The 25,074-nt window shown below is 41.1% G+C and overlaps 2 protein-coding genes and 2 long non-coding RNA genes across 5 annotated transcripts in view; 2 read left to right on the top strand and 2 right to left on the bottom strand.

The window, feature by feature from the left end:
• Nucleotides 1-134, bottom strand: part of g3bp1 (GTPase activating protein (SH3 domain) binding protein 1) — a 9,389-nt gene extending 9,255 nt beyond the window's left edge. The window contains exon 1 of one of the 2 annotated variants that reach the window (XM_069710074.1): nucleotides 4-134. The gene's annotated coding sequence lies outside the window, so the exon portion shown is untranslated. The remainder of the gene's footprint in view (nucleotides 1-3) is intronic. The other variant, XM_069710075.1, reaches the window with a different exon arrangement.
• The window catches only part of LOC138627635 (uncharacterized), a 25,602-nt gene extending 528 nt beyond the window's left edge, over nucleotides 1-25,074 (top strand). Inside the window, exons 2-3 of the long non-coding RNA XR_011311405.1 lie at nucleotides 20,381-20,539; nucleotides 24,858-25,074. This is a non-coding gene — a long non-coding RNA (uncharacterized lncRNA). The remainder of the gene's footprint in view (nucleotides 1-20,380; nucleotides 20,540-24,857) is intronic.
• On the top strand, nucleotides 969-2,675 carry LOC138627634 (uncharacterized). Its single transcript, XR_011311404.1, has 3 exons — nucleotides 969-1,560; nucleotides 1,680-1,770; nucleotides 1,857-2,675. It is a non-coding gene; the product is annotated as an uncharacterized lncRNA (long non-coding RNA).
• Nucleotides 2,774-19,004, bottom strand: sparc (secreted protein, acidic, cysteine-rich (osteonectin)). The gene is made up of 10 exons (XM_069710083.1): nucleotides 18,942-19,004; nucleotides 11,455-11,520; nucleotides 10,798-10,854; nucleotides 8,755-8,842; nucleotides 6,763-6,884; nucleotides 6,531-6,651; nucleotides 4,948-5,081; nucleotides 4,398-4,546; nucleotides 3,867-4,015; nucleotides 2,774-3,191 (listed from the first exon to the last, which is right to left on the bottom strand). The coding sequence occupies exons 2-10, from the start codon at nucleotides 11,509-11,511 to the stop codon at nucleotides 3,163-3,165; spliced, it is 906 nt and encodes a 301-aa protein (XP_069566184.1). The 5' UTR covers nucleotides 11,512-11,520; nucleotides 18,942-19,004; the 3' UTR covers nucleotides 2,774-3,162.

Raw genomic sequence — 25,074 nt, 5'->3', positions numbered from 1 at the left:
TACCGGCGGGTCAGTTATCAAAAAAAAAAACGACCGTTGCGTTTAAAAACGAGTGATTTCTTTGAATCACGTCGGCAGCTGCCACAAGACGAGCGGCTTCACAACGTGCTGGAGGTCTCGGTTACCGGTTTGCGGCTCCGCAACCCGACTTCACGTCCCGCCCCCTTCGCGAGACTTTCAGCCAATCAAATCCGACGCCTGTAATCTACGCACCAATCAGCTGAGGCGACCCGCGTGACTCGCTGCGCAGAGCCAATCCCGAAGCGCTGCGCTTCTACCTGGGTCGCTCGCGGCGGCCAATCACGGCGCGCTAACGGTTGGAGGTGCGTTGGTTTCACCAAGCCGGCGTCTGCCGGTGACGTCGTTTAAGCTCGCGGGTGCACCGCGGCTCATCCCCCGCTTGGGGGCGACAAAAGGTTTTTGCTGTGATTTAATTGAAGTGAATGACTCATCAAATTCATTTTAAAAGGCATCATATGTTGTTGTTTTTAAAGGAGGGCATGTTGGAGAGAGGAAATATGTGCCGCTTGTCAGATTTAAAGAAATTGTTAGTCAGTCCTCGTCCGAATTATTAAAACCTGAATTTAAAGTGCAGAATTTAGAATATTATTTTAGAAATACATGCAAAATAAAACAACCAAAAAAAGTCTTGCACACAGTGAAATATAGAAAACAGAAATAAAAAGTGTGATGGACACAATTATTGGTTTCACTTTGAGTAATAACAAAAGAAAAACAAAAGACTCACCCGTGTTTAGTTTTCAGTGTTCACGTGACCCCAATTAACAAATATATCGCGCTTTTACTTCATAAAAAAGGTGCTTATTGTTTCCGATAATGGTGAGGCTGAGAAAAATGTTATCAAAAAAAATATGAGACTTTAATTTTGGTATGTGTGAAATAAGGCCTTCATCGTTCCAGAAAGATTACAGGAATATAGAATAATGTATAAAAGAAAGGAAACGAGAAAGACGTCTGCATGTACGGATATTACGTGATCAAAATGTACCAAATTAGCTGAAATCTTTCTCCAGCTGAGAAAATGTCTTCAACAGAAGTCGTCCATTTATTTCAGGCAGGAAAAATAAAACATGAGCCAGCAAGCGGCACCTTTAAAAAAAAAAAAAACCCTCCTGGGAAACTGGTGCATGTTGGAGCTTAATTCTTTCCAGTGACGTCTCTGAGCAGTGAGGACAAAAAAAGACTAATCCACTTTACCCCCCAGTGGAAAAAAAGAACAAGAAGAAGCCGTATTACATTACTCTCTGAGCCGTGAGACAGTACATGTTGGAGTTTTTAGTTTTTTTGTCCCCCCCCCCCCGAGAGGAGGGACTCTTGACTCTTTGTGGACGGGACGAGGCCCGGCTGTTGTTTCACATTCTTGACACTGGAGTCTGGGTGAACGGGCGGGGATGGTAACCGGGTGCTACGGCAACTCCCGTCTCCCGGGGGACCGCGAAGGGCTTCAGCCAGCAGGAGGAAAATTAAACGGTCAAGTGCAGCAAAAAAACAACAACAACAACAACAACAACAACAACCCACACAGGCAGGAGACTGAATGTACGAGTTGGACGGACGACCCGCTTTTATCGTTTGTTTGCGAACGTAATGTTCTGATGTTTTACTTTTACACAGATTTCTTGCACGCTGAGGTCCTTCATTGATTTCTTTGTCTTCAGCAAAATAAATAAAAGCTCGTAAGATCGCAGACGTAAACTTTCCGTCACTCGTGTCGATGTTGGAAGCAGACGGACGTGCGTTAAACATCAGGTCGGACATGTTCATTAAAATACAGCATTTTTCAGCCTGATCTCACTTCAGATATTGACTTTTTTATTTATTTGTTTTAATCGAAGCCATTGGTGCTCCTTGGGGTCGTCACGGCGACCACCAGGTCGAAGTCTGTGCCGGGAGGAGGTCGGGGTGGTCGTATGGAACCAACACCGGTCTTATCGGCCGGGAGATCCGTTTTTGAGTCGTTGGGAATGAAAGCACGCCACCTGGTGGTGAAAGTGCACTAAACTTTGCAGATGTTTGTCAGACATCAGCTGCTGCTGGAAACTAAATTTGGTTGAAATAAAGTCTTGAATGTTCGATTTATATACGTGCATTAAAAAAAAGTATTACAATAAAAACTTTCATTGTGTTGAAGAAAAAATTGAATATAAATGAAATACAGAAAGACTTGATCCTGGTGGGGAGAAAACAAACTACGAAAGAAAATGTGAACTTTAGGGCAAAAAAAAAGTCAGAATAAACCCAATTAAGAAGCTTTTAAAATGACTATTTCTGGGTGTTAAATTCGGCTCGTGAGGGAAGATTTTAATGGCATTACTGCTGCGAGAGGCAGAAGTGGAAAGTGACAAATGAAAAAAAAAAATGAAGTTCAGACTTGTTTGTAAACAAACTGGCGCCATGCTGGTTTCTTGTCAGATCATCTCAATAAAAATTCCCCGGCGGAGGAGAGAAACGCAGATATGAATGCATGCAGAGATTCCCAGATCTTTTCATAGTCTTTTATTCATGGAAAGAGTTCGGTCGTGCTCTCAAACATGTTATTCGTGAGAAAAAAAAACTCTCAGCCTGCGAGATTTTTCCCTCATTGAAACGTCCAAACAATATATCCTCTTTATTGTTGTTTTTTTTGTTTTTTTTTAAATATCAGTAAACCAAAATACACAAAATGAAAAAAAATAAAATAAAATGAGCCCACCACCGAAAGAGTGCAAAAAAACTAAACCGTTGGTTTTGTAGAAAGCAAGCAGAGGGAGCATTTATTTCGAAACTTTATTTTCCACTTTACAGTTTTGTCTCCTCAAGAAAATGTTTTCAAAATTGATCTCCAATCAAAAGCCCTGAACACAAGACAGCAAATATATATAAAACATTTACATCAGAGGTCTTTAGTTTTTCTTTACTGGGAATTGAAAGGTTCATGAACATGTTAGTACAGACTGTGCACATTTCTCTTTTGTAATCTTTTTTTGTTGTTGTTGTTTTTTTAGTGGTATAGGTAAGAAAGGTCATTATTTAAAAACAAAATAAAAAATGATTCGCAATTAGCACCGTTACTGTGATTTTTCTTGTTCTTAACTTAGGGATCAGCACCTCGTCCCGTTAGTAGCGACTAGGGGTTGTCATACTGCTGCTGGCCGGAGGAGCTCAGATGATGAGGTCTTTGTCCACATCCTCTGCAAAACACAAAGACACGAAACACTCGTCAATACATGTTCCTGAAATGATCAATGAGGGCATATTAATATAGGAAAACATCCATGAAATGTATTCGTTTTTAAAAACTAAAAGAAGTAGATGATTTTGCTTTTTTTTTTGGAAGCAAAATACCTTCTGTTGTGCACATTTTAAAATGCAGTCTATTCTAATTTTGATTTGAGATGAATTTAATATTTATTGTTTTCTATACAGCTTGATCATTTATTTACTTATTTCGGATGTTTTCATCAAGTCCAAGTTGCACTTTATGGAGTCGGATAAGTCAAAAATACATCGATAAATTATTTTTTTTTTTAGTTAAATACTGAGGAAATATAAATATTCAAGCTTAATATTATCCAACAATGATGAAGATCAATCAGTTCACGGACACACCATTCTGATAAATGATTAATTATTATTTATGAAGCGAAAATGTCAAAATATTCTCAGTTCTGGCTTCTTAAATGTGAGAATTTGCTTCTTTTCTTTGTAAAAAGACAGAAAAAAAAAAAAAGTCATTTTCGGATGTCAGGAGGAAGAAACGTCTGCATTTCCTGAACATTAGCAGCTCTTTTAATGGCATTAAAGAGTTGTTGTTGTTTTTGCTGTTGTTTTATTAATCAAAGGGACGATTGTCGATCAATACTCACGCTCCTTGATGCCGAAGCAGGCGGCCCACTCCTCCAGGGCGATGTACTTGTCGCTGTCGCTGTCGCACTCCTCGAAGAAGCGGGTGGTGCAGTGCTCCATGGGAATGAGAGGGGCGCGCAGGGGGGAGAGCTCCGTGTGGGTCAGATATCTGGTAAACAAACAAACAAATAAAGATAAACAAACATCGGTCGAGAGTAACGTGATCACGTGAGCCGACGCCGTTTAAAGGTTTCTTTACTTTAAAGGCTAAGATATTGAAATTATACTCGATATCTTTACTAAAATTCAGCTGTAATTATTTTTCCATTGTGGAAATCCTGAAATTATCATTAACCAAAAGGAAAATGGGAATAAACTTTGGGGTTTTGCTCGGTTCGGCGTCTAGAAGCCACATAATCGTTTTCTTTTTGAAGGAACAGTTCATGAACATCATTTCCTGTGGTGTGAGATCAGCCAATCAGCTCTCAGGCTGCCAGAAGTCACTTCATGTTTTCGGGGGGTGGCGTTGAATATCTGTCGGGGATACGTACCCGTCGACGGGGTGCTGGTCGAGCTGGCCGAACTGCCAGTGGACGGGGAAGATGTACATGTTGTAGTTCTTCTCGAAGTCGTGGGCCAGCAGGTCCAGAGAGTGTTCGCCGGCCTGCAGCCTCTTCTCGTTCTCAAAGATCTTCTTCACCTGGAAAAAATGTGTCGCATGGCGAGAAGATCAGCAGTGTTTTTTGGGGGGATGGTGGAGGCTTCAGATGTCAAAACAAACTGCTTTAAAAGCTTTCCGTCCTTCGGATCTATAACTTCTTATGTAAACATTTCCTCAGTCTCAAACAGTTTGGATTGGACTAATTTACGAGCCACCTGAAGCACAACTTTAAACAACCGTGTCATTTCCTGTGATTTATCCAAATATCTAACGAGGTATGTCGCCGCTGAACGCCGACTTCTACTTCACTTTAAGTCCATTATGTTAAGAATACTTCAGAATATTTCCTTGAGTAGGTTTTTGCTTGTTATGAAGTATTTTTTTTTTTTTTTTGCTTCTTCAGCCACTGCGGTGAAACAGAAAAAGGATCAATTTCTCACCCTGAGCTTCTGCTTCTCGGTCAGCAGGTTGTTGTCCTCGTCGCGCTCGTACAGAGTCACCAGGACGTTCTTCAGCCAGTCCCTCATACGCAGCGGGAACTCGTTCAGCTCGCTGTCCATGCAGGGCTCGATGTCTGCGGGGAGCAAAACAAATAAAAGGCTGATTTCAATATCAATACGAACGATTTACTCATTTTGGATGGTAAATATCACTTTTTAGAGCAACAGCTGTTTCAAACTGGATCCATGAAGTTTCCGATACTGGAAACAGCAGAATGAATACTAGCTATCTTAATAATGAACATGCTTTTAGTATTTTAAAGCTTTTCATAATTTATTTGATTTTAAATACTGAAAATTATTGCTTAAGGATATAAAATAAGTTCCACTCAAAGGTTACAAGCTTTCACATATTTAAACTGCATCTCATTTTCTTTAGTAGGTCAGTGAGACGCAGTCAAAAGCTCCGGAAACATCTACAAATATCAACATTACACTGCTGTCTTTACTTTTTATCTTTATTTAAGTATTTCAGGATTGCACAACATGGTAGTTTGTGAGGAAAACATATTTATTAATTCACAATGTCGTTCCACTGATGTTAAAACGGGACAGAAACCGTCTTAAACCTGAAATGTGAAAATAACATCGCCACGATCTCCACTTGATCCCGTCAGCCCCTGGCTCGTGTGTGTGTGTGTGTGTGTGTGTGTGTGTGTGTGTGTGTGTGTGTGTGTGTGTGTGTGTGTGTGTGTGTGTGTGTGTGTGTGTGTGTGTGTGTGTGTGTGTTTGAACAGTGGAAGAAATGCAGTGCGTGTCTGGACGCGACTCTCCGACCCGTCAATCACAGCCAGCCGAGACGCTTCGAAACTCATCACACGGATGTGAAGCAGCGAAGTGGAAACAAAACGGGAACTTAAGATACTTCGGATCTCTCAAAAGGGGAAAAGTGAAAGAGAAAAAAAAAAGACAATGAGATACAAATTCCAGCTGAAGTGATCTGATTAGTTTAGTAAAGGACAAGTTTCAATTTATTTAATGAGAGATTTTAGTTTAAAAATACTTTGTTCTCGGTTTTTATTGCGTCGATATAATTCCTTATGAAAAAATGATGCATTTTTGTTTGCATACTGGTAGTTCAGAGATATAAGTCCTGTCATGAGCTGGTAGCAGCTGTTTTGACCTCTTATTACATGTAAAATTTCCCAGTGGTTTTTCACTTCCGAGTCCAAAAGTCCCTTTGTTTTTTCTATAATTTCCCTGATTTGCAGGTTTTTGTGACGCACCTTCACACCACATTTATATTCTGCTAAACGGTTAAAAACACAACCATGCCGTGGTGTTAATGGTATTAATGTCTGAGGGAGACGGGTGTGTCCAGGCTGGACTCATTTACTCAGGCAGTCACCGGTCTAAATGACGTCCAGTATAATTGCTCACACACACAATCAGTGACTTCAACTCGCTGCCGTCTGATTGGTTGCATCCAGGTTGTTTTGAGCTGAAGTTTCAAACACGGCAAAGATTATCGATCTGACCGGAGATCGACGTGTCGTTCTGTAAAACGTTTGACGTGAGCTCACATTTGCAGGGTCCGATGTAGTCGAGGTGCAGCTTGTGGCCCTTCTTGGTTCCCTCCAAGGCGCACTTGGTGGCGAAGAAGTGGCAGGAGGAGTCGTAGGTCTTGTTGTCGGTGCCGCAAACCTGGAAAAAAAACAAAAAAACACACTTCAGGAATTTCTGCGTGTTGAAAACGATGAAATGCTTTATTTCAGTTTCTGGTTTAAAGAGACGTCAGGCTGCTTCTGGACTCACGTGCTCGAACTCTCCCTCGGCGGCGAGGCAGCTGGACGGGTCCTGGCACACACACATGGGGGTGTTGTCCTCGTCCACCTCGCACACTTTGCCCTTCTTGCAGTGGTGGTTCAGGCAGGGATCTGTTGGGGGAGGGGGGGGGGGTACCGACACAGAGGCTGAGTCGCTGCTTTCAATTCAGAAGCACAAACACTTTCCAGTTCTTTCACTGTCGCCAAAAGAAAAACTCACTTCTGTATGAAACACTTCATAAAACATGAAATGACGACATCAACAGGAAAACTTCATCAAAAGAAGTTTGTGGCTGAATTTCGCTGCCGTCAGGTGACATTTAGGAAATTGCAGTCCTGAACATGTGACCTCGTTAATAAAGCAGAGGCAGTCATGGAAACATATTAAAGCTGAATAGACAGAAGCAGACAGAAGTTCTTCTGTGGTCAAAAGAGTTAAAGACACTTTTTTTTTTTTTTTCTTATTCTTTAAATGTTAAATCAGACATAACACTGAGGTCACCTCTGGAGAAAAATGTGAATCCTTTTGAAAGAGACAAACATAATTTCCGTACCTTAGATAAGTAATTAGTCCGCTGGAGAGGAAATAAAAGATACTTAAACTGCTGCTTCTGTTCAGAATCAGATTTGTTTTCAAATTCTCTGGTTTTCTAAATTTGACTATTTCATGATTTAATTTGCTCCTGAAGGCTGTTCCTAAATTATTATTTTCATTTTCATTGTTTTATATTTATCTCACCTGGATGTATTTAGGCTACTTGAGATTTCCCTTCCTATCTCATTCATCTTTCCTTTTTTGTATATTAATTTTGGGGCTTTCTATTACCTTCTTTTTACTTCATTTGTGTAAAGTTATTCATTCGATACTCTTAAGAGACTACTGGGACTGAATACTTCTTATTTTGCTGGTATTTTCCTGCCCTTGACACCATTTACAGGACTTTCTCTTGCAGTGTGTTTCCAGGACGTTATGAGAGCTTGTGAGCAGCGTTGGTCCAGAACAGTTTGTACAGTTGGACTGTTTTTTTTCCTGCCGTCGGCTGGAACGCGTAATTACAGCCGTCTCCTCGCAGAACGAGGCGCTCTGTCATTACGACCGTTTCATTTGGCAGTTTGAGGCTTCGCTTTAATCCCAGTTATACCCGCGGAGTCCAAATCATACGCTGTCACAGCGAGCATCAGAGGAGACAACAAACACGAGTCGCTGAAACTTCAGCAGAGTGAAAGATTTATTACTTCACTACATATCAGATTAATGTGTTCGCACCTTTTCTGAAGTCTCATAACTAAACAGACAAATAAGATGTCATGTCTGCACTGAATCTGGCCTTTTTTGTTTGTTTGTTTGATCTGTAACAGAAAATACATGTTCAGAATCTTCATTTTTATTTATCTATTCATTTGTGTTTATGTGGAAAGATTTCAGTTTGATATTTTTTGCATTTTGAGCTGTTTGAGGGTTCAAGTTAAAATCACGTTTAGGTTGTGATAATTATGGTTCGGGGGAGGATTCGACCCAATTCCTGGTTTTGTTGACTTCCAGATTTGGTCATTTGTCCTTAAATGTTTAGCTTCTAATAATCTAATTTATTAACAGTTTTAATTGTGTTAGTTATCGCCAACTTTGTTGTCCTGTAGCCTAAAACCAAAGCTGATACAGTTGGCTGTATTTTAGTTGTTGAAGAAACCCGACGTGTTTTATTTTGAACATGTACTGGATTTGAACATGTCTGACTTCCTGCCTGTGTAGTTTTATCTTTGGTATCTCCCAGGATGTGCCACGGTGCCTCTCGGTAAATCACGAACATCGTCTTGAACAACGTCGTGTTGATCCGTAACGCGACGTCAAAAGGAACTAAAACTTAAACTGATGCATTAAACACAAAATAAAACATCAAGATCTGAAGCGACGTGGTTAAAAGTTCAGGTTATAATTGGTGTTAAGCGTGTTAACGACAAAGTTGTGCGTTCGTGAACTCACTCTCAGCGACAATGTCTTCAACGACCTCGATGGCCTCGTCGAACTCTCCGATCTCCACCTGCACCGGGTTGGCGCCCACGTCGATGTCCTGGGGAACATGAGAGGTCGGAGGTCAGACTGTGAGCACGCCATTAGCGTCAGCATCAACCCTCCTTTTCTTTCTCGGTCTAACCGATGACTTCCGTGCAGCAGATTTCGAGTCTATTTCTGCTACGATGTCCACTTAAACCAAACCGCCTAAATATCCCTGGTTTTCCTTAAAAAAAATAAAAAATAAACGTGACCGCTAAAGAAGGTTCCTCCCTGAAGGCCAAACAGAGTCTGGGAGCAACGAGACCATAATATCCAATAATAACAAGCAGCTGGGTCCACATGTGGCGAGGGCCATGAAAAAAAAAAACGTAATGGCTTCCTGACCGGCTAAAATTAACAGCTGTGGGATCTCTGGTCCCGCTGGACCTCTGGAGGAGGAAACCATAAAACGGTCACGTAAACGCTCCGAGTTTTTAGTTCGGGATGTTTTGGAGGTGCGGTGTTGTTACGGAGGACGGTGAGAGAAGTATACAATTGTCAGCAAGGTGATTTGATTTCCTAACAGGGCAAAAACATGGAACAGCTGGAACCCTTTGTTGGAAAGTTTTGGTTAAAACCCTCCGAGGTAACAGCTGATTGGGCGGATCTAGAGTCAATGAATAGATTAGATTCTGGTAAATATCCAGAGCTGGGATTACCAGCAAAAACAGATTATACTGAAATTAAACTGCAGAACAGAACGTCCTGTTCTTCTTCTTTAAAAAAAAAAAAAAAAAAAAAATGTTTTCCTTCATTTTAACCATTTAAGGTTATATTAAAAAGTTGGGACCCCAAAAAAACACGAGTCCAAATTAAAGAATTACAGGTTGAGATAGTTTTTTTCCCCCCCCAACTTTTCGAGAAGATTAATCCCATGAGAAAACATTTCTCTTAGCTTGAAGAGCTCAACTCCCGACGTGTTTATACAAAGACTTTTATTTTAAGGATCCTAAAAGTTTGAAAGCGCCGCTTTAACTCCCAAAGCACCTGAAGCTTTACGTCCTTTGGGCCTCTTTGCAATATCAGCAAAATCAGACCGCTCGACTTATCAAAAAAAGGTTTCTGCGGCCGTTGAGGATTTTCTTGCACAATCACGTGACAAACTATCACGGAGCTTCTTCTTTTGGCTGCAGCGCTGATCCCAGATCAGATCCTCAGCAGCTGCTTGGCTCAGAAAACACAGCGCGGAGGCCAAATCTAACTCGCATGAGAGCAAAAGTATTTGAAAAGAAATCCCTGTAACCTCAGCGTGCTGCGTTTCTGCAGAGTTTAAAGGAGAAGGAACAAGAGCAGATTATCAAAAACATTTTATCGAAGTGGAAAAACTCCAAAAAGTAAACGATAATCTCTGAATACATCAGACAGCTCTGCGTCACAGTTTTCTTCATAATCTTTTTATTTGCCTCCTTTTCAGTGAAGTTTTTTTTGTCAAACATCTGAGTTTGTTTCCAGCTAATTAAATGCTTGAGTGTCATTTTCAGATCTCGTCAGTTAATTCGTGAGCACAACGTTATAATTATAATTACTGACAGAAATGACGGCAAAAACTACAAAATAAGTCGTATAACAGTAAATTATTCCTGGTTGTTCAGTAGCTGCCCACAAAATCTTCTGTGTTGAATCTAATGAGCTTCAGCAGTCATTTTATTTTGAAAATCTGATTTTCATATTAGTGTCTGTGCATTTGCAGCTTCCTGGTTGTTAACTGAGGTCAACGATATAAATAACTTTACATGGATGAAAAGTTCTTAAAGTGTTCGGAAAAAAATATAAATTTTAACATCTCGATTTCTGCCACGATTCTAGAAACTTTCTGATGAAGATCATTAAGAATGATAGAATTTTTTTTTTTTGGGGGGGGGGGTCTTCTATTTGAGAGCAATTTAAGGTTTTCAGTTTTTTTGATTTCAAAAAAGTTTCGGGCTCCTCAGAACTTTTCTAGAAAACAACAAATTGAACATCTGGACTGACCTCAACAACTGGCTCCTCAGTCACCAACTCTTCTTCCACAATGGGCTCCTCCTCAGTCTGGGACACACACACACACACACACACACACACACACACACACACACACACACACACACACACACACACACACACACACACACACACACAGGTTAAACCATGATAACACACTTGTGGCTGCTCAACACTTGAGGGAAGGAAGTCAGAAACAGACAATGATCTCATTCACACAATAGAAACACACTAACAAACTATGCACACACTTGTCTCTCCATGCACAGGAACAACACTCAGGGAAGCGATTGGCTTTAGAAAAACAAACCTTTCATCCTCACAGTTTTCACGTGTGAACGCACACACACACACACACACACACACACACACACACACACACACACACACACACACACACACACACACACACACACACACACACACACACAAAGGAAGTGTGGCTGGATGAGAAAACAGTTATTAAACACACACACGTGAGCTCACGATCACAAAGGAAAAAGGATGTCGCACAAAGAGAGGAACATGCTCTTAAAAATATAAAGACCACACACACACACACACACACACACACACACACACACACACACACACACACACACACACACACACACACACACACACACACACACACACAGTGTAACTCACAGGAGCAGCCATGGCGTGGCCAGCCAGGCACAGGAGGAAGACGATCCACACCCTCATCTTTAAAATCTGCGGAGGCAAACAAAGAGAAAACTTTTATTTCATGTCTTTTTTTTAAATCACATTCCCACTAATATTCAGCAGACTTGTGAATCGGACTTTTTTTTTCTTTTTTATGTTTTCCCAGATTTTGTTTGGGGTCCCAGGGGAATATTAATATATAAACAAAAACGCAGCAGCGAGCAGAAATGAGAGGACGGACGGGAGTTTTCCCAGACGGAGGCTGTGGATTTTTTGTGTTTGACTGAGAAACTGAAAAAAGATAAATCCTAGAAGTAGAAGGAGAATATAGGATGAAATATAGCAACAGAAATCGAGTGAATTATCTCAAAAAAGTATTAATGTTATTATTTGGTATCCTTTAGATGAACTGACTTTTTTTAAATAAGTAATGTCCAAAAAATTAAACATAATCTGAATTTAGTGGTCGTAAATCACCTGTAAAATGGAAAGAAAAAAATAACAAAAAAACATGAGCAAGTTAAAGGTTTAACTAGCTTCAATCCAAGAAAGAGGATCATTGCAACTTTGCAACTGTAGGGGACCCGGAGAGGTTCCCTGAGGAGCACCGCGATGCTTAATGAAGCTAATTTGAGCTTGAATTTTACACACTAGCTGAAAATTGATTAGAAATACTGATTACTTAATAAGTGCAGTTTAAACATTGACTTAGCAACTCTTGAAAAATGAAACTGGACCTGCTGTCGAACATTTTATTGTCAGAACGAATGTTAGTATTAATGTTGAATAATAGAAGAGCAGAGTCTGAAAGAATTAGTGCTAAATGTCTCTTAAAACTTAAAAATAAGTGGGTAAACAAAGAAACTTCTTATCGCAAATGAACATTTCTTTATTTCACCATTTCTTTTCATCAAAAAGAAACAAACAATTTCTAGTTTTTATGAGAAAGTACTTCTGGTATCCTGAGAGTAAATCTGTTTTTTAATTTTTTTTTTATTGCAGACACGTTTCAGTTTCTTTACTTCTTGCTAAAATACAATATAAAGAATTAATAACCATCTCCAATCGTCTCGTAGAGCCGCTCAGTTGTCCTCAAGACAACAAAAGCATCTGGACACCCCGACATGCAGCTCAACTCTGGCTGCAGACGAGTGGACGCTCTCCAGTTTCCTAAAACAAACTCTTCTTTGTTTACTGGCACGTCAAGCTGAAATTGTCTGCAGCCGCTTTTGAGGTTTTGTTGAAAAAAGACTATCCGGGAACGAACATCGTTTCACTGCCTGAAACACATTTCCTCTTTCTGGAGTGTGAATTCAGAGCAAACCACAGGAAGTGAAAACACTAAATCACATTTTAGGGAGCTGTAACAGTTCATATTGTCTGGAAACAGGCGAGTAAACAGCTGCTGTCTTTATGTGGACGTTCACAACAGCTTGTTTTGTTTTTTTCCACGACCTGAGGCAACATATTCTCTGTTTGAAAAAAAACAACTTTTTCATTTGAAACAGGAACAAATTTCCTGTCATGCGAAAAGACTCCCGACGAGTCTTCTGTCTGTCGCTGACCGTCTGAGCGTCGATTGTTGGCGACGCGATATAAAAGCATCTGCGGCCCGGCTTCTCTTTCTTCTTTGTGCGGTTCAAGCGTTAAAATAAGGGCGTCTTTGTTTGGTGATGAAGCGCCGCTTGTGCTCGGTCTTTAGCTCTCTTTCTCTGTTAGTTATCTCCTCATTCACCTCCATGAAATCAGCAGTTTCAGAAGAAATCTCGCCGGCATCAAAGCACGTACGATCTATAGGGGCAAGGTGAAGTGTCTGAGCGGTAAAGATCAAATACCTTAATGTTGTTTCGTCTGGATATTAAAAGAAAACGTGTTCTCGGGCGAAGGAAGCGACTCACGCAGGGCGATGAAGTGAGTTGACACAGTTTGTTGCAGGAGGTCAGCGGCGGATTAATCTGATTGACAAAACAGAGCTGCGCATAGTTTGAATTCCTGCACGTGGGATAAGAGGGCAGCAGGTTTAAAGCAACAATAGATGAAGGAAACTTAATGATCCGATCTTTCTCTTGGAACATTAAACCTTGTAAGAAACGTTGTTCTGACAAGCACAACAGTTATGAGGTCGGGCGCGGCGAGCCGAAAACATCGCCGGGAGGGAAACTCGACTCGGCTTGATGCGTCTGAATCGGGCGATGTGTTTGGACGCATGCAGAGAAAAAGGGTGACGTTTTGCATGCAGTCAAGCACTTAGTGGATCAACCACTAAGATCATTTCTGACAAAAAGGTTTTGGTGATGGATGACGGATGTGTTTGTTTTTTTGGTTCAACTTGTTTGTATGAAGAAAACTTCAAAACGGCAACTACATCGACCGTATTTTCATCAGTCCTGCAAACAGTTCAGCAGTTTAACGGTTTGGTGATAATTCAGAGATCACAAGCTGAAGTGGATTATTGTGCAGGTATTTTTTGGGGTCCGTCAGGTTCAGGTGTGTGACGCTGTTTTGCACCATCAACCGTTAACAAAGAGAAAATAATTCTGGAGTAAATCAACAGCAGTATCGTTGCATTGTTCAAATATCTGTCTGCGTAATGCAGAGTGCAGGTTGGACTTCTACAATAGCGCCCAGTGTTTGTGGAGGCCCAGAAAGATTCGGGCTAAGAAGTCGTAAGCAGGCTTTGGACGTGGAAAAATACAGAAACCCTGGCAGACGGTGACGTCTCCAAATAACCTGCGCACAAGGAGACTTCTCTGTCACCTTGAAAAAGCTGAGCTGGAAAAAAAAAAAGATGATGGGGAAATTAGTGAAAAAGAAAACACGTAAGTGGGCGTGTCAGGCTGAGAGAAAAATAGAACTGAATGTAATCGCAAAGAGGGGAAAAATAATAAACTGTTCTCGTCCCCCGAAAAGAGTATTTGATTTGAAGGGACGCGGTGTTCCCGTCGTTCATGTCCGCTTTCACTTATTCCTGTTTGGTCAGAGTCGCTCGGCTCGGCAAGAAGGAAGGAGGAGGAGGAGGAGGAGCCCACTGACGCAACAGCAAAACAAATTATTTTATTTGGAAAGCCGCTCTCATAATCAAACAGGGCCGAGGCTAAAAGGGAAACTTCAGGCTCATGAAGGGACCTTTTTTTCCCCGCAAACGTATTTAATTTGGGAGGTTTGTTAGGTTAAGCAAGTGTAAACGGGCCACGGAGGAAAACAACCCGGACCGGAGCTTAACGCAGATATCTCCCTCACCTTCTCCGCAATATCTCTCTTTCTCTCTCTTGTTTTTTTCCGCCCCCCCACTGAGCTTTTTAAAGGGAAGAGATTTTTTAAGAGGAATTCTTTCTTCTTCTCCTCGGTGACATAACGTGGCGTGTTTTCAGAGGCCTGGATAAACAACCTGTCGCAGTTCTGTGTGCCAGCAAACAGTGCAGACAAACAACGCCGGCGTGCCGAGGACTGCACACGAGCAAATATTCAATCAAAAGTAAAAAAAGATTAAAATGAACAGTGATTTCCTCTGTCGGCGCTGAGCTCGGCGGAACGGACGAAGGTTGGAAGTTCATGAAATATTGTCAAAATCGGAGCTTCATGGTCGGCCTTAAATCCAAATTGGTGGTATTATGTCTTCAGCATTTTGTTTTGCTCAAATCTTGGAAGTTTGTACTCAAAATTTGATTCAAACATCTCTGCATCGATTCCCAGAAGACATCCCAGAAATAAAAGATATAACTTCAGGAGGACTTTGCATCAGTAATTTCGAATGTCCTTCTCCTTCCACGGTTGTTGCTGCTTCTGTGCCAATAAGGTCACTTGTCAGCTGCAATTAAATATTCTTGCTTGTTGAATATTACTTGAAATCTTGAGTTTCTTCATATTCCTTAAAAGAAGTTCTCCGTGCAGATGAGAAAAGTCAAGAAAGACGGAAGCAGACAGCAACAGGTGGCTCTAAACTAGAACCTGGGGTTACTATGCCCCGCCCACCTATCAAACAGACACGCCCCCAAAAACAGGTCTTCTTGAATCTTCTTTTCTAATGAATGAGGGATTATTTTCAGATGGACCTCCAGAAAACTAATAAGAAGGAGTGACTTTAGCTAACAACACCGAGATAACTGATGGACACATTTTATTCACTTTGGATTTGATGAGAGAAGTTGAATGGGAGTCTATGGAGCCGGAGGCTTTTTGGAGCCGACCTCTAGTGGCACTCGCTGGTATTACACTTTAAGGCACTTTAAAGCATCTGCCAAACTTTTCAGATCCGGAGGCTACATCCACTTTTACATCCAGTCTATGGTCATGACCTTTGACCCCGTCCAACACTTAAATTACAAGTCTGATTATCAGCAGTTTGCTTGGATGTGTCAAAGAACTGTCTTGTGTCTGAGAATTTCTCAGGTTTGCTCAGTTAAAATGCTTCGATCCTGGCGACTTGCAGAGAATATTTTCTTTGCCTCAATTGCGGCAACCTCCTCGGCTGGTAACACGACACCCGACAAATTAATTTTCTCTCCAGAGATTTGAGTTCTGGAGGAACTCCCTTTACGTTTTCTGCACAAAGAGGCGTTTTCAGAGAGCAGCAGTCACCAGCGAGCACAAAGAGTCTGGATCTTTGTAACCTGAGCTCGTCGTCACATGACCTCTTTCACTCAGTTTGTCCTCACTTTGCTTCCACTTTTGCTTTAATCCTCGCGTTCTCTTGTCTTTGTTGTTATTTACTGTCGACGGTACAGAATTTGTTCATCTTCGCTGCTCTCATCGGACCTCCTCCGCTTCGTTCAAAGATCAAAATCTTTATTCATAGATTGCTTTTGTCGTCTGCTCTTTGGGTTTATATTATATATTATATTATAGGACATTTTTTAACACTTTAAAATAAGGGTACATTAATGAACCATAGTTGAGGCTGTAATAAGCATTAACTAACAGTTAATTAACAGCTAGCTAATGGTTAAATAATCATCTACTAAGGGTATTCATATTAAATATGGTTTAATAAGCATTTAATAAAACACTTGACTAATGTGTCTAGAATCATTTATTAAAGCTCTTAATAACTGTCAAAGCATAAATTGATCCTTACTTAACATTAACACCACATAATAAATGGTTATTAAATGGTTGTCCTCCTGTCCTCCTATCCTGTCCTCCTATCTTGTCCTCTGTCCTCGTATCCTGTCCTCTATCCTCCTGTCCTCTGTCCTCCTGTCCTCACTGACACTAAAGTCCTCTGGAGTCCAGACAGCAGCACAATTCCTCCTTCCTGTCGGGGATTAGCATTTTTTTTTTTTTTTAACATTGCCAAGCTGGCCCTGGTATTTTCACAGCATCCTCAGCTCCAACTCCCCCTCCCTCCCCCTCCTGCCCCCTCCCTCCCCCTTCCTCCTCCTCCCCCTTCAGTCCAGACAGTGTCGGTCCAGACCTGCCACCTCAACAATTACTCAGCCAGAGACACTCTGTGTCCACCTCGCTCATACTAATTGCCTGCGCTTTGTGTTATAGACTTTTCCAAATGAATCCTCCACGGAAAACAAGAACTTCTTTCAGCATCAGAAGGTGATAACGTTTGTCCTTTATGAAAAATAAATGGTTTCCCACGACTCCTGTAGTTGAGTGTGAAGAAAGAAGAAAAAGATCACAGCACTGAGCAGTTTAGGAGAAAAACGGAGAAATATAAAACTACTTAAAACACAAGCGTGAGACACTAAAATATCTAGAATTATTTCAATGGATGTAAAGATGATGCTTATATGTTCATGGATCTTTAAAAAGGAACAAAGATAAAACCATTTAAAACTACACTTAAGGGTATAAATAAAAGACATAAAAATGAGAGTTCATGTGGTTAAAGAACTCCTGGAGACGTGATTTCAGACATCCGAGACGTGTTTTTCTGACAAGAAAAGGTCAATTAAAGATTTATGATCATGAAAACATTTTTCTTTTTAAAAAAGTCAGACTGCTGCAGACGTAAATGCCGTGAGTGTCCATTTTCAGTGAATGTAAAGGTCATTGAATGTGAGTTCTTTTTGAGAAACGGGTTTAGAAAATGTCGGTTTTCAACAACCAGCACGTTGAACTTTGACTAATCTTTGGCAAAAAGTACTTTAACACCCAAAACAAAACTCGTAGGCGTCTCAAAATTACAGCCACGGAAAATAAACAGCTCTTAGATTTCCAGGTTGTTGTTTTTTTGCAGAGTTTTGGAGCCTGGCTGCAGCGATATTTGCTCCCATTCAGACACACAAATGAGCTGTAAGACTTTCAGATCCCAGTTCATGCTGAAGCTTTGGAGCTGGAGGGAGTTCAGGCCGGGCGAGTTGTTTCACACCAAACTGTGAAAAAGCATTTCTTCATGCACAGACCAGCAGACCGGCCACGACGTGGGGGAGCTCAGTCTAATCTGACAAAAAAAACACTTTTATTTATTTTCTCCACAGTAACCCTGACAGTCCCGACACTTGAAGGCATCTGCACTAACTCACAGAAACAGCTGGTAACAGATCACCATGGCAACCCGCATTCCTTTACATGCTAGTAATCAGAGAAGAGGGGGGGGGTGAAGGGACGGTGACAGAGAGAGAGAGAGAGATTTGTGCACAAACCTCCCATTTCTCTAACAGGCTTTGTTGGAATTTCATCCACGGCCACTCCTTCTCTTCCTCCTCCTCCTCCTCCTCCTCCTCCTCTTTCTTCCTTTCTTTCTGTTCACTCACTTTATTGACACAACTTTTTTCCACCAAGAAAAACGGTGCAAAAAGTCTCTTTCCAAAATCAGGTTCTGCAGCCAAACTAAACTCTCGACAGGAAAATGTGTTGTTTTTCACAAAACTTTGAATTCTGTAAAAAACCTCTGAGGATGAGACCGAAACAAAATATTAAACAGCTGTTTGTGCATTTCCCCCCACCTCCCCCAAGCCTGAACCCACCGTCTCCCCTCCTCCTCCCGTTGCCGATGTGGCACACAATACTGAATCCTCATGATCACAGATTGTTTACCTTTTTGATCTTTTTCCCTCCACAGCTGTTTTAGCAGTGATGCCAGACGAGGTCTTACGACCAAGCAGATGTTAATTATTCTTAAAGGAAGTTTTTGAGAAGAGTTTGAAGTGTTTAAAAAAAAAAAAAAAAAACAGCCTGGAAAAGTGAGAAAAGTGTCGCTGCTGGTGTTTCTGGTAGATTTGAGTTAAGTTGAGTCAAGAAAGAAGAGTTTACTTAAGTCAGATTTATAGAAAAAGATTCAGCAGATTTGAAACTATTTTATCTCTGAATTTTAAGGGAATATATTTTGTGTTTCAAAAGACAAGACGACTTTACTAAACTTTTTCAACAAAAGAAGTTCTGTCAAACTTTGATCACTCCTCAGAAAAAAGAAAACAAAAAGTAAAGTATTAAAGTCCTGTAACTCCTCTCCTCATCACCGAGCGGTTGTGTCACATGACAGCTGATAAACAGAGTTTTTCAGTGAGACCTCTTACCTTCAGCGTTGCAGAGCAGGTACACCGAGAGAGAAGTCAGCTGTGAACAGGCCGGGGACAATCTAACAGCCTCAGCAGTTCACACACAAGACATTTCCAGTGGGACGTCCCAGTCTGGACACAGACCATCCCCCCCCCCCCTCCACTCCAGTCCACCAAACCTCCCATTACACTCCCACTCCCTCTCTCTTCCTGCTCTGGTTGGTGGGCGGGGCTTAATGTTAACCCAACTACATCCCAGGAAAACTGTTATCCTGTTGTAGGGTAAAAGGGAACATACAAAAAAAAAATAAAACGTTTTATTATTATTCAAAAAGAACACAGAAAAAGTAGGTAAATAAATTTAAAGGTAAAAAAAAATTCGGATTAAATTGGCAAAGTTACCTGAAAAAGTCCCACTTTGTGTTATAAGAACGTTAAAATAAAACCAAACACGTGACTTCGGTGTCAGTTTGAGATGTTACAGCAGCTGTGTGCAAAATAAATCAGTCTCATTGAGAAAGATGATTTATTTCAGAAACATTATTTAATAAATGACACAAAAAAGCTATTTTCATGTGTTTGTTATTGTTAATATTATTATATTAATAATATTATTATATATATTACCAGAAGCGTACTTTCTTTGTGCTGCTCAGACGTCCCTCTGTTCACTAAACTAAAAAAATAAAAGATCGGTGGGGGGGGTCAGAGGTCGGGTTCAGATACAGGACAGCAGTCATGGAGCTGGGGGAGGTCATGGGGGAGGAACGATTCCCTTAGCAGAGCAAAATCATGGAAGAAATATGTGTTCACTAATGTTACCCGCTGACTCAGATAAATATGAGTCGTTGGTCATCGACGCTGAAGAAGAGTCGAGAGGCCTCGTGTTCACGTCTTTCTTATTATGGAGAGTTTTCAGTCCTCGTGTTTCCTCCAAAGTGTTTGATGTTTCGTTAATATCTTGTAATTTTAGTCCGTTTATCTTTTAGAAAACAGCATCTGAGGAAAATGTTAGCCTCTGTGGCTTCTAGACACCCATCCATGTTGCCGTTACCGAGCAACGCTGTTTTTCTTCGACCCTATCAATGCATTGCTTCAGTATACGTCGCAAGCAGAAGGAAAAAGTAACTACAAGAATATTAATGAAAACTGAGACTTGAGTTTACCCTGAAACTTATTTGTGTGTTTTATATATCTTCGGTGTGTTTACTCTTGAACACGTTGCCGCTCTGAAGCTTCAAGTCTTTGCTTCCTGTAGAAGCTGTAACTCGTGTGAAAACATTCGGTCCTCCGGGAGTTCGCAGCAAACTTTTTATCGTGTGGAACATTTGCCTCCTGATCTCACGCAGGATTCATGACTCAGTTTTCAAAACACCTGCCGTCCAAAGACAGAAGCAGTCGAGCTCCTCCTCACTCGCTCTGATGGGTTTCTTTTTTTTGTGTGTCTGTTCCCACAGTTCAGACCTGAGCTGATGTGAAGAACAGCTGGAGGAGGAGGAAGAGGAGGAGGAGGAGGAGGGAGGGGAAAAAAAGCTGCGATGCAACGTGGCGTTTTCCATTCTGCCTGGAAGCCGAGGATGAAGAGAAAAGGAGGAGGAAGGAGATGTCGTGACAACGTGAGACTCTCCTTTTTTCCCCTCCTCCCACGTCATTTATTTTACCCCCTCCCCTCCCCCTCTTCTCACACCCTTCTCCCTCTGTTTTCCTCCCCTCCTCCCCCTCTCTCTCTCTCTCTCACCGTATACGTGGCAGCTGTCTCTCTCTGTGATGCAAAGCTGCAATTATGTTGTTTCTCTTTTGCTGCTAAATTATCCGTCGAGCTTCTGCAGGTTCGAACCTGATGAGGTCTGAAAGACCTGCAGGAATATTGCTCATCATAAAGCACCATGATTGATCTGTGCCACATCACACAGTCCAGAAAATAAAAACTACAGACACAGAAAAACTGATAAAACTAGAAAATCAACCAGTTTAAGAGGGTGACGTTTTTACTTCTAAATTCAGATGCAGAATAATTCCTTAAAACTTCTTTGTAACAGCTCGAAGCTGATTGGACAACGATGGCTGCTTTTCTGCTTTGCTATGCAATCGTGCACGTTGTAATTTTTTTTTTGTACGTGGTAGTTTTTCATGCGTCTGTGTGGCACCGACAGTAGAAACCGAATGTTCTTGAGATTAAACACCTTCAAGGAATTTGGACACAAGCGTTCACTCGGACTAAAAGCTCATACAAGTATTTAAATGTGAAATAAACTGTTAGACATCAATATTCCAGCTGCAAAGTGCATTTATTGGAACATAAACATTGTATTTGAAACAGTTTCCTAAACAATAACAGACTTTAAGTAAAGTGTTGGTTTCTCAGGTAAAAATGAACTTCTCAATCTTTTAACGTTTTCACTCAGATGTAAACAACGTACGGTAAACTCCAAAACTGAGTTTGAGTCTAAAAATGAGAGCGATGGAGGGAATATTTAAACCCAATAACAAACATCAAAGCTGCTTTTTTTTAATCATTATTTCCTCTATAAAGTCCCACCGGCCCTTCGAATGATTACGACTGTACGCCGACACACAGGAGGCCTTTTCACTCCGATAGATGTTTTGCCTTCAGCCGACCTCCTCGTCTTCCTGCTGCAGAAACACAGAATAAACTCCCACACCAATGAAATCGTGTTGTTTTTTTTTGCTCGTATACTTCGAGGTGTAAATCACATGTTTGCTGCACATCGGTTGAACCCCCCCCCCCCAAAAAAAAATGAAATAAAATTAGAAATAGAAAACGTCACAGCAGCCTCTAGATTGAAACGAAGTACTTAGAAACATCGTAAGATCCAAATACGTTTTTTTTGCAGGCTGCGTGATTGCTGAACATTTTTGACTCGTAAGTGGAGGTCATGAGTTAGCCGAGAGCGTAGTGTCACTTTAAGAGTGCTGCCTGGCTGCCATCAGCTGTGAACTAATACATCTCATTTTATAAACCACAACAACAAATAAAGGCAAATGTAGGTTTAAAAAAATAAATAATAATAATAATAATAACAGAAGAATGGATATTAATCCAAGAAAATCACAGGATTTCCGAGACAGAAGTCACAAATTTTACCCCCTTGATTTCTTAATTCCATTTTTTCTACCTAAAGTGGCCTTCATACACCGTCATCTGTTGTTTTCAAGATGTTGTTTTCCAAGTTTATATCTTAAATGATGTTACACTTAAGCAGTAGTTGATTATTGATATATGATGAGGACTTTTTTATTTCTACTGCAGCAGCACTCAGTTATGTCCCGTTTATATCCTCCAAAAAGTCTGGTCAAAGTTTAGAGAGAAAATTCAGTCAAACTAGGGTACTTATTGAATATTTCATATGTGAACTGAATCCAACTGTAACGTTGGCGTTCTTTTGTCTTTGGTCTGCACGGATGCTTAAAGTGCAACGGAACGTTTGGACGTGCGTTCGAGGGAAAGTCTTTGATCTCGTCGTTTCCTCAAAAATAAGTCTGGCCGAGCCGTCGCAAAGAGAAAAAAACCCCAATGGAGGCTTACAGGCTGTAATTACACCGACACACACAGGACAGCAGATGAGATCACAGCCCGACGCCGGGATCTTTAAGGGTTTGTAAAGGACCACAGGAGGCGTCCAAAATCAGCCTCAGTGGGAGGAAGCACAGTACTTTATACCTGTTGGAGCGTCACATTTGGGGTCATATACTTTTTACAATCAGTACGTCCTGCAGCTCCCAACTGGGATTTACTTTGTCATGTAAATGCACCTTGAACTTTGACCCGTATTCGTCGCAATCTGTCGCGCAGAAAAAAGAAAAAGAAAACATGCGATTTATAACGAGTACGCTTCCTTTTAATGCCTCCTCTTCTTCTTCTTCTTCTTCTTCTTCTTCTTCTTCTTCTTCTTCTTCTTCTTCTTCGGCTGCAGAGTGACGTCACCCACTATTTTGTCAACGGCCACGATGAAGCCTCTCGTTTGGCATTTTTGCTGATGCTATGTCAATTTCTTGAAGCCACAAGTGCCGGCGGTCCCTCTGGCCACAAGTGGCATTGACAGGATTTTTTTGGTTGCCTTGCAGAGATCATTATAATGACTGCAAGGACTATCTATTTCTCGTTTCCTAAAAATTAACCACTAAAAGGTTCCTCTTCTTTCAAAAATCAGTTCACTTTAAGATATTTATATGATCCTTAAAGCCATTTTTTTTTCACAAGTTGGACTTTATTCTTGCGTTTCTTCTACGTCCATAAATGAAGGTGAATCATATAAACGTAAGAGAAAGCTTCTCAAAAACAAATCTGAATTTCTCCTTTAATGTCACATTCCTGGTTGGATTTGGTCCTTTTATTGGCAAAGAGAGGATATAAGAACTGAATTGATCGGTACAGGTATAATGGACAGTCTCATTCATTTCAACTTGCTGGTGAGTCACGTTACAACATCCTGCCAAATATTCCTTTTAACTTCATTTCAAATGATTGTAAATTTCTAAATAGCTGTCAGACAAACGTGGAATACGATTTGGAACCGAGGATGAAAGTCTGGACTCTTAAAGCAGCAGCAGACAGTTTGGTGACGTGTAAACCGGAGAGCTGTGGCTCAGACAGTGTACTGACACACACACACACACACACACACACACACACACACACACACACACACACACACACACACACACACACACACACACACACACACACACATACTGGCTGGGATTCGAGGCGGTGCAGTAAAAAGTTGAAGTGCTTTTAGCTGGTGAGGTGTCAGTGGAAGAAGGGCGGATCTTTATTTCTGCTTCGTCTCATTAAGCTGAGAACACGCTCACTTCCTGCCGGGCAGAAAGTACTTTCAGAAGAAGTCTGCCTCAAAATGTCATTTAAAAGATGACTTCATAACGAGATGCAACAGAGATGCCTGGAAAGAAAATATGACAGAGCCGACACTAGCTGCTTTTTGAATGGGAGTCTATGGAGCCAGAGATATTTTTGTTTTGAGTCAGCCCCTCGTGGCACTCAGTGGTATTGCATTTTTTTTTTAAGGCAACTTCAGCTTCACTTGTTTAAACCGTGTGACTTCACTCTTTCTCGGCTGTAGGACTCACTTATCTAATTTTACATCCATATGCAGAGAAATGATAGTGTGCAAGCCTGACCTATGAAATCTAAATGGTCTATATTACACTCGAAATACTTTTTGTTGTAACAAATAATAAGACCATCATCGCTTATTTTATGATATACGACTCCTCAGATATCTCTGAGTCCGACTGAAACACGACAGTCAGATAAAGTGGTTTTGACAACCCTTCCCTCGCAGGTTCCTACATGCTTTTTTTTTTTTTTTTTTTTAATCTATTTCAGCAGGAGCTCACAGAGACCACATAGCTGCGAGGACTTCTGCTAAATACCAACAGGGCCGCTGAAATGTCACAACATTGAAGTCCAGAGCAGAAAACAAAACTTTGACTTGCTGGAACAGAGAATCAGATTTACAGCTCTGGAGCTGCTGATGTAGTGTTCATCAATCATGACCGCGCAACATCAGCCCGGAGCCAAACCTGACATTAAAGGCTCTTCTTAAGACCTATTACAGTAATTAATCTTTCCCCTTTGTGGGAGTTTTTCTGGGGGCTCGTCTCGGTTGCTGGAGCTCCGCTTTCCCATCAAATTAAATTTACATGCACACGTGTTTACGTGTTGCATGTATTTGTATTCGTGTGAGCCTGAGGGTGTCTTCTTCTTCTTCTTCTTTTTTTCCCTCTCCTGCTTTTATCAGACTTGATGTGTCTCCCTGCTTTTCCTTGTCGTGTGTGTGTGTGTGTGTGTGTGTGTGTGTGTGTGTGTGTGTGTGTGTGTGTGTGTGTGTGTGTGTGTGTGTGTGTGTGTGTGTGTGTGTGTGTGTGTGTGTGTGTGTTGCATCCATCCAGACCAGATCAGGTTGATGATGGCGGGTTCGAGATAATTCGGACTATCTGATGTAGATCCGAGCGCTCCTTTAATTCTGGAATGCAAACCCAAACTGAGGCAGACGAACACAAAGCGGCGACGACGTGGTTCTGGAACATGTCTGAGCGAGATGTTTGATTGACATCTCCCACACGCTCGCTCGTGTTTTAGTTTTGTTTGTGACGATACAATTTAATA

This window comes from Brachyistius frenatus, unplaced genomic scaffold, assembly GCF_029030835.1.
Source record: "Brachyistius frenatus isolate BFR_SWC_R1_liver_20210118 unplaced genomic scaffold, ASM2903083v1 Contig_89, whole genome shotgun sequence".
Lineage (NCBI taxonomy): Eukaryota > Metazoa > Chordata > Actinopteri > Embiotocidae > Brachyistius > Brachyistius frenatus.
This window is presented reverse-complemented; position numbering and strand designations above follow the sequence as displayed.

Coding starts and splice junctions, on each gene's coding strand:
- sparc (XM_069710083.1), bottom strand. CDS start 11,511: ATGAGGGTGTGGATCGTCTTCCTCCTGTGCCTGGCTGGCCACGCCATG. Junction 10,855..11,454: donor GCCACGCCATGGCTGCTCCT/GTGAGTTACACT, acceptor TGTGTGTCCCAG/ACTGAGGAGGAGCCCATTGT. Junction 8,843..10,797: donor CTGAGGAGCCAGTTGTTGAG/GTCAGTCCAGAT, acceptor CATGTTCCCCAG/GACATCGACGTGGGCGCCAA.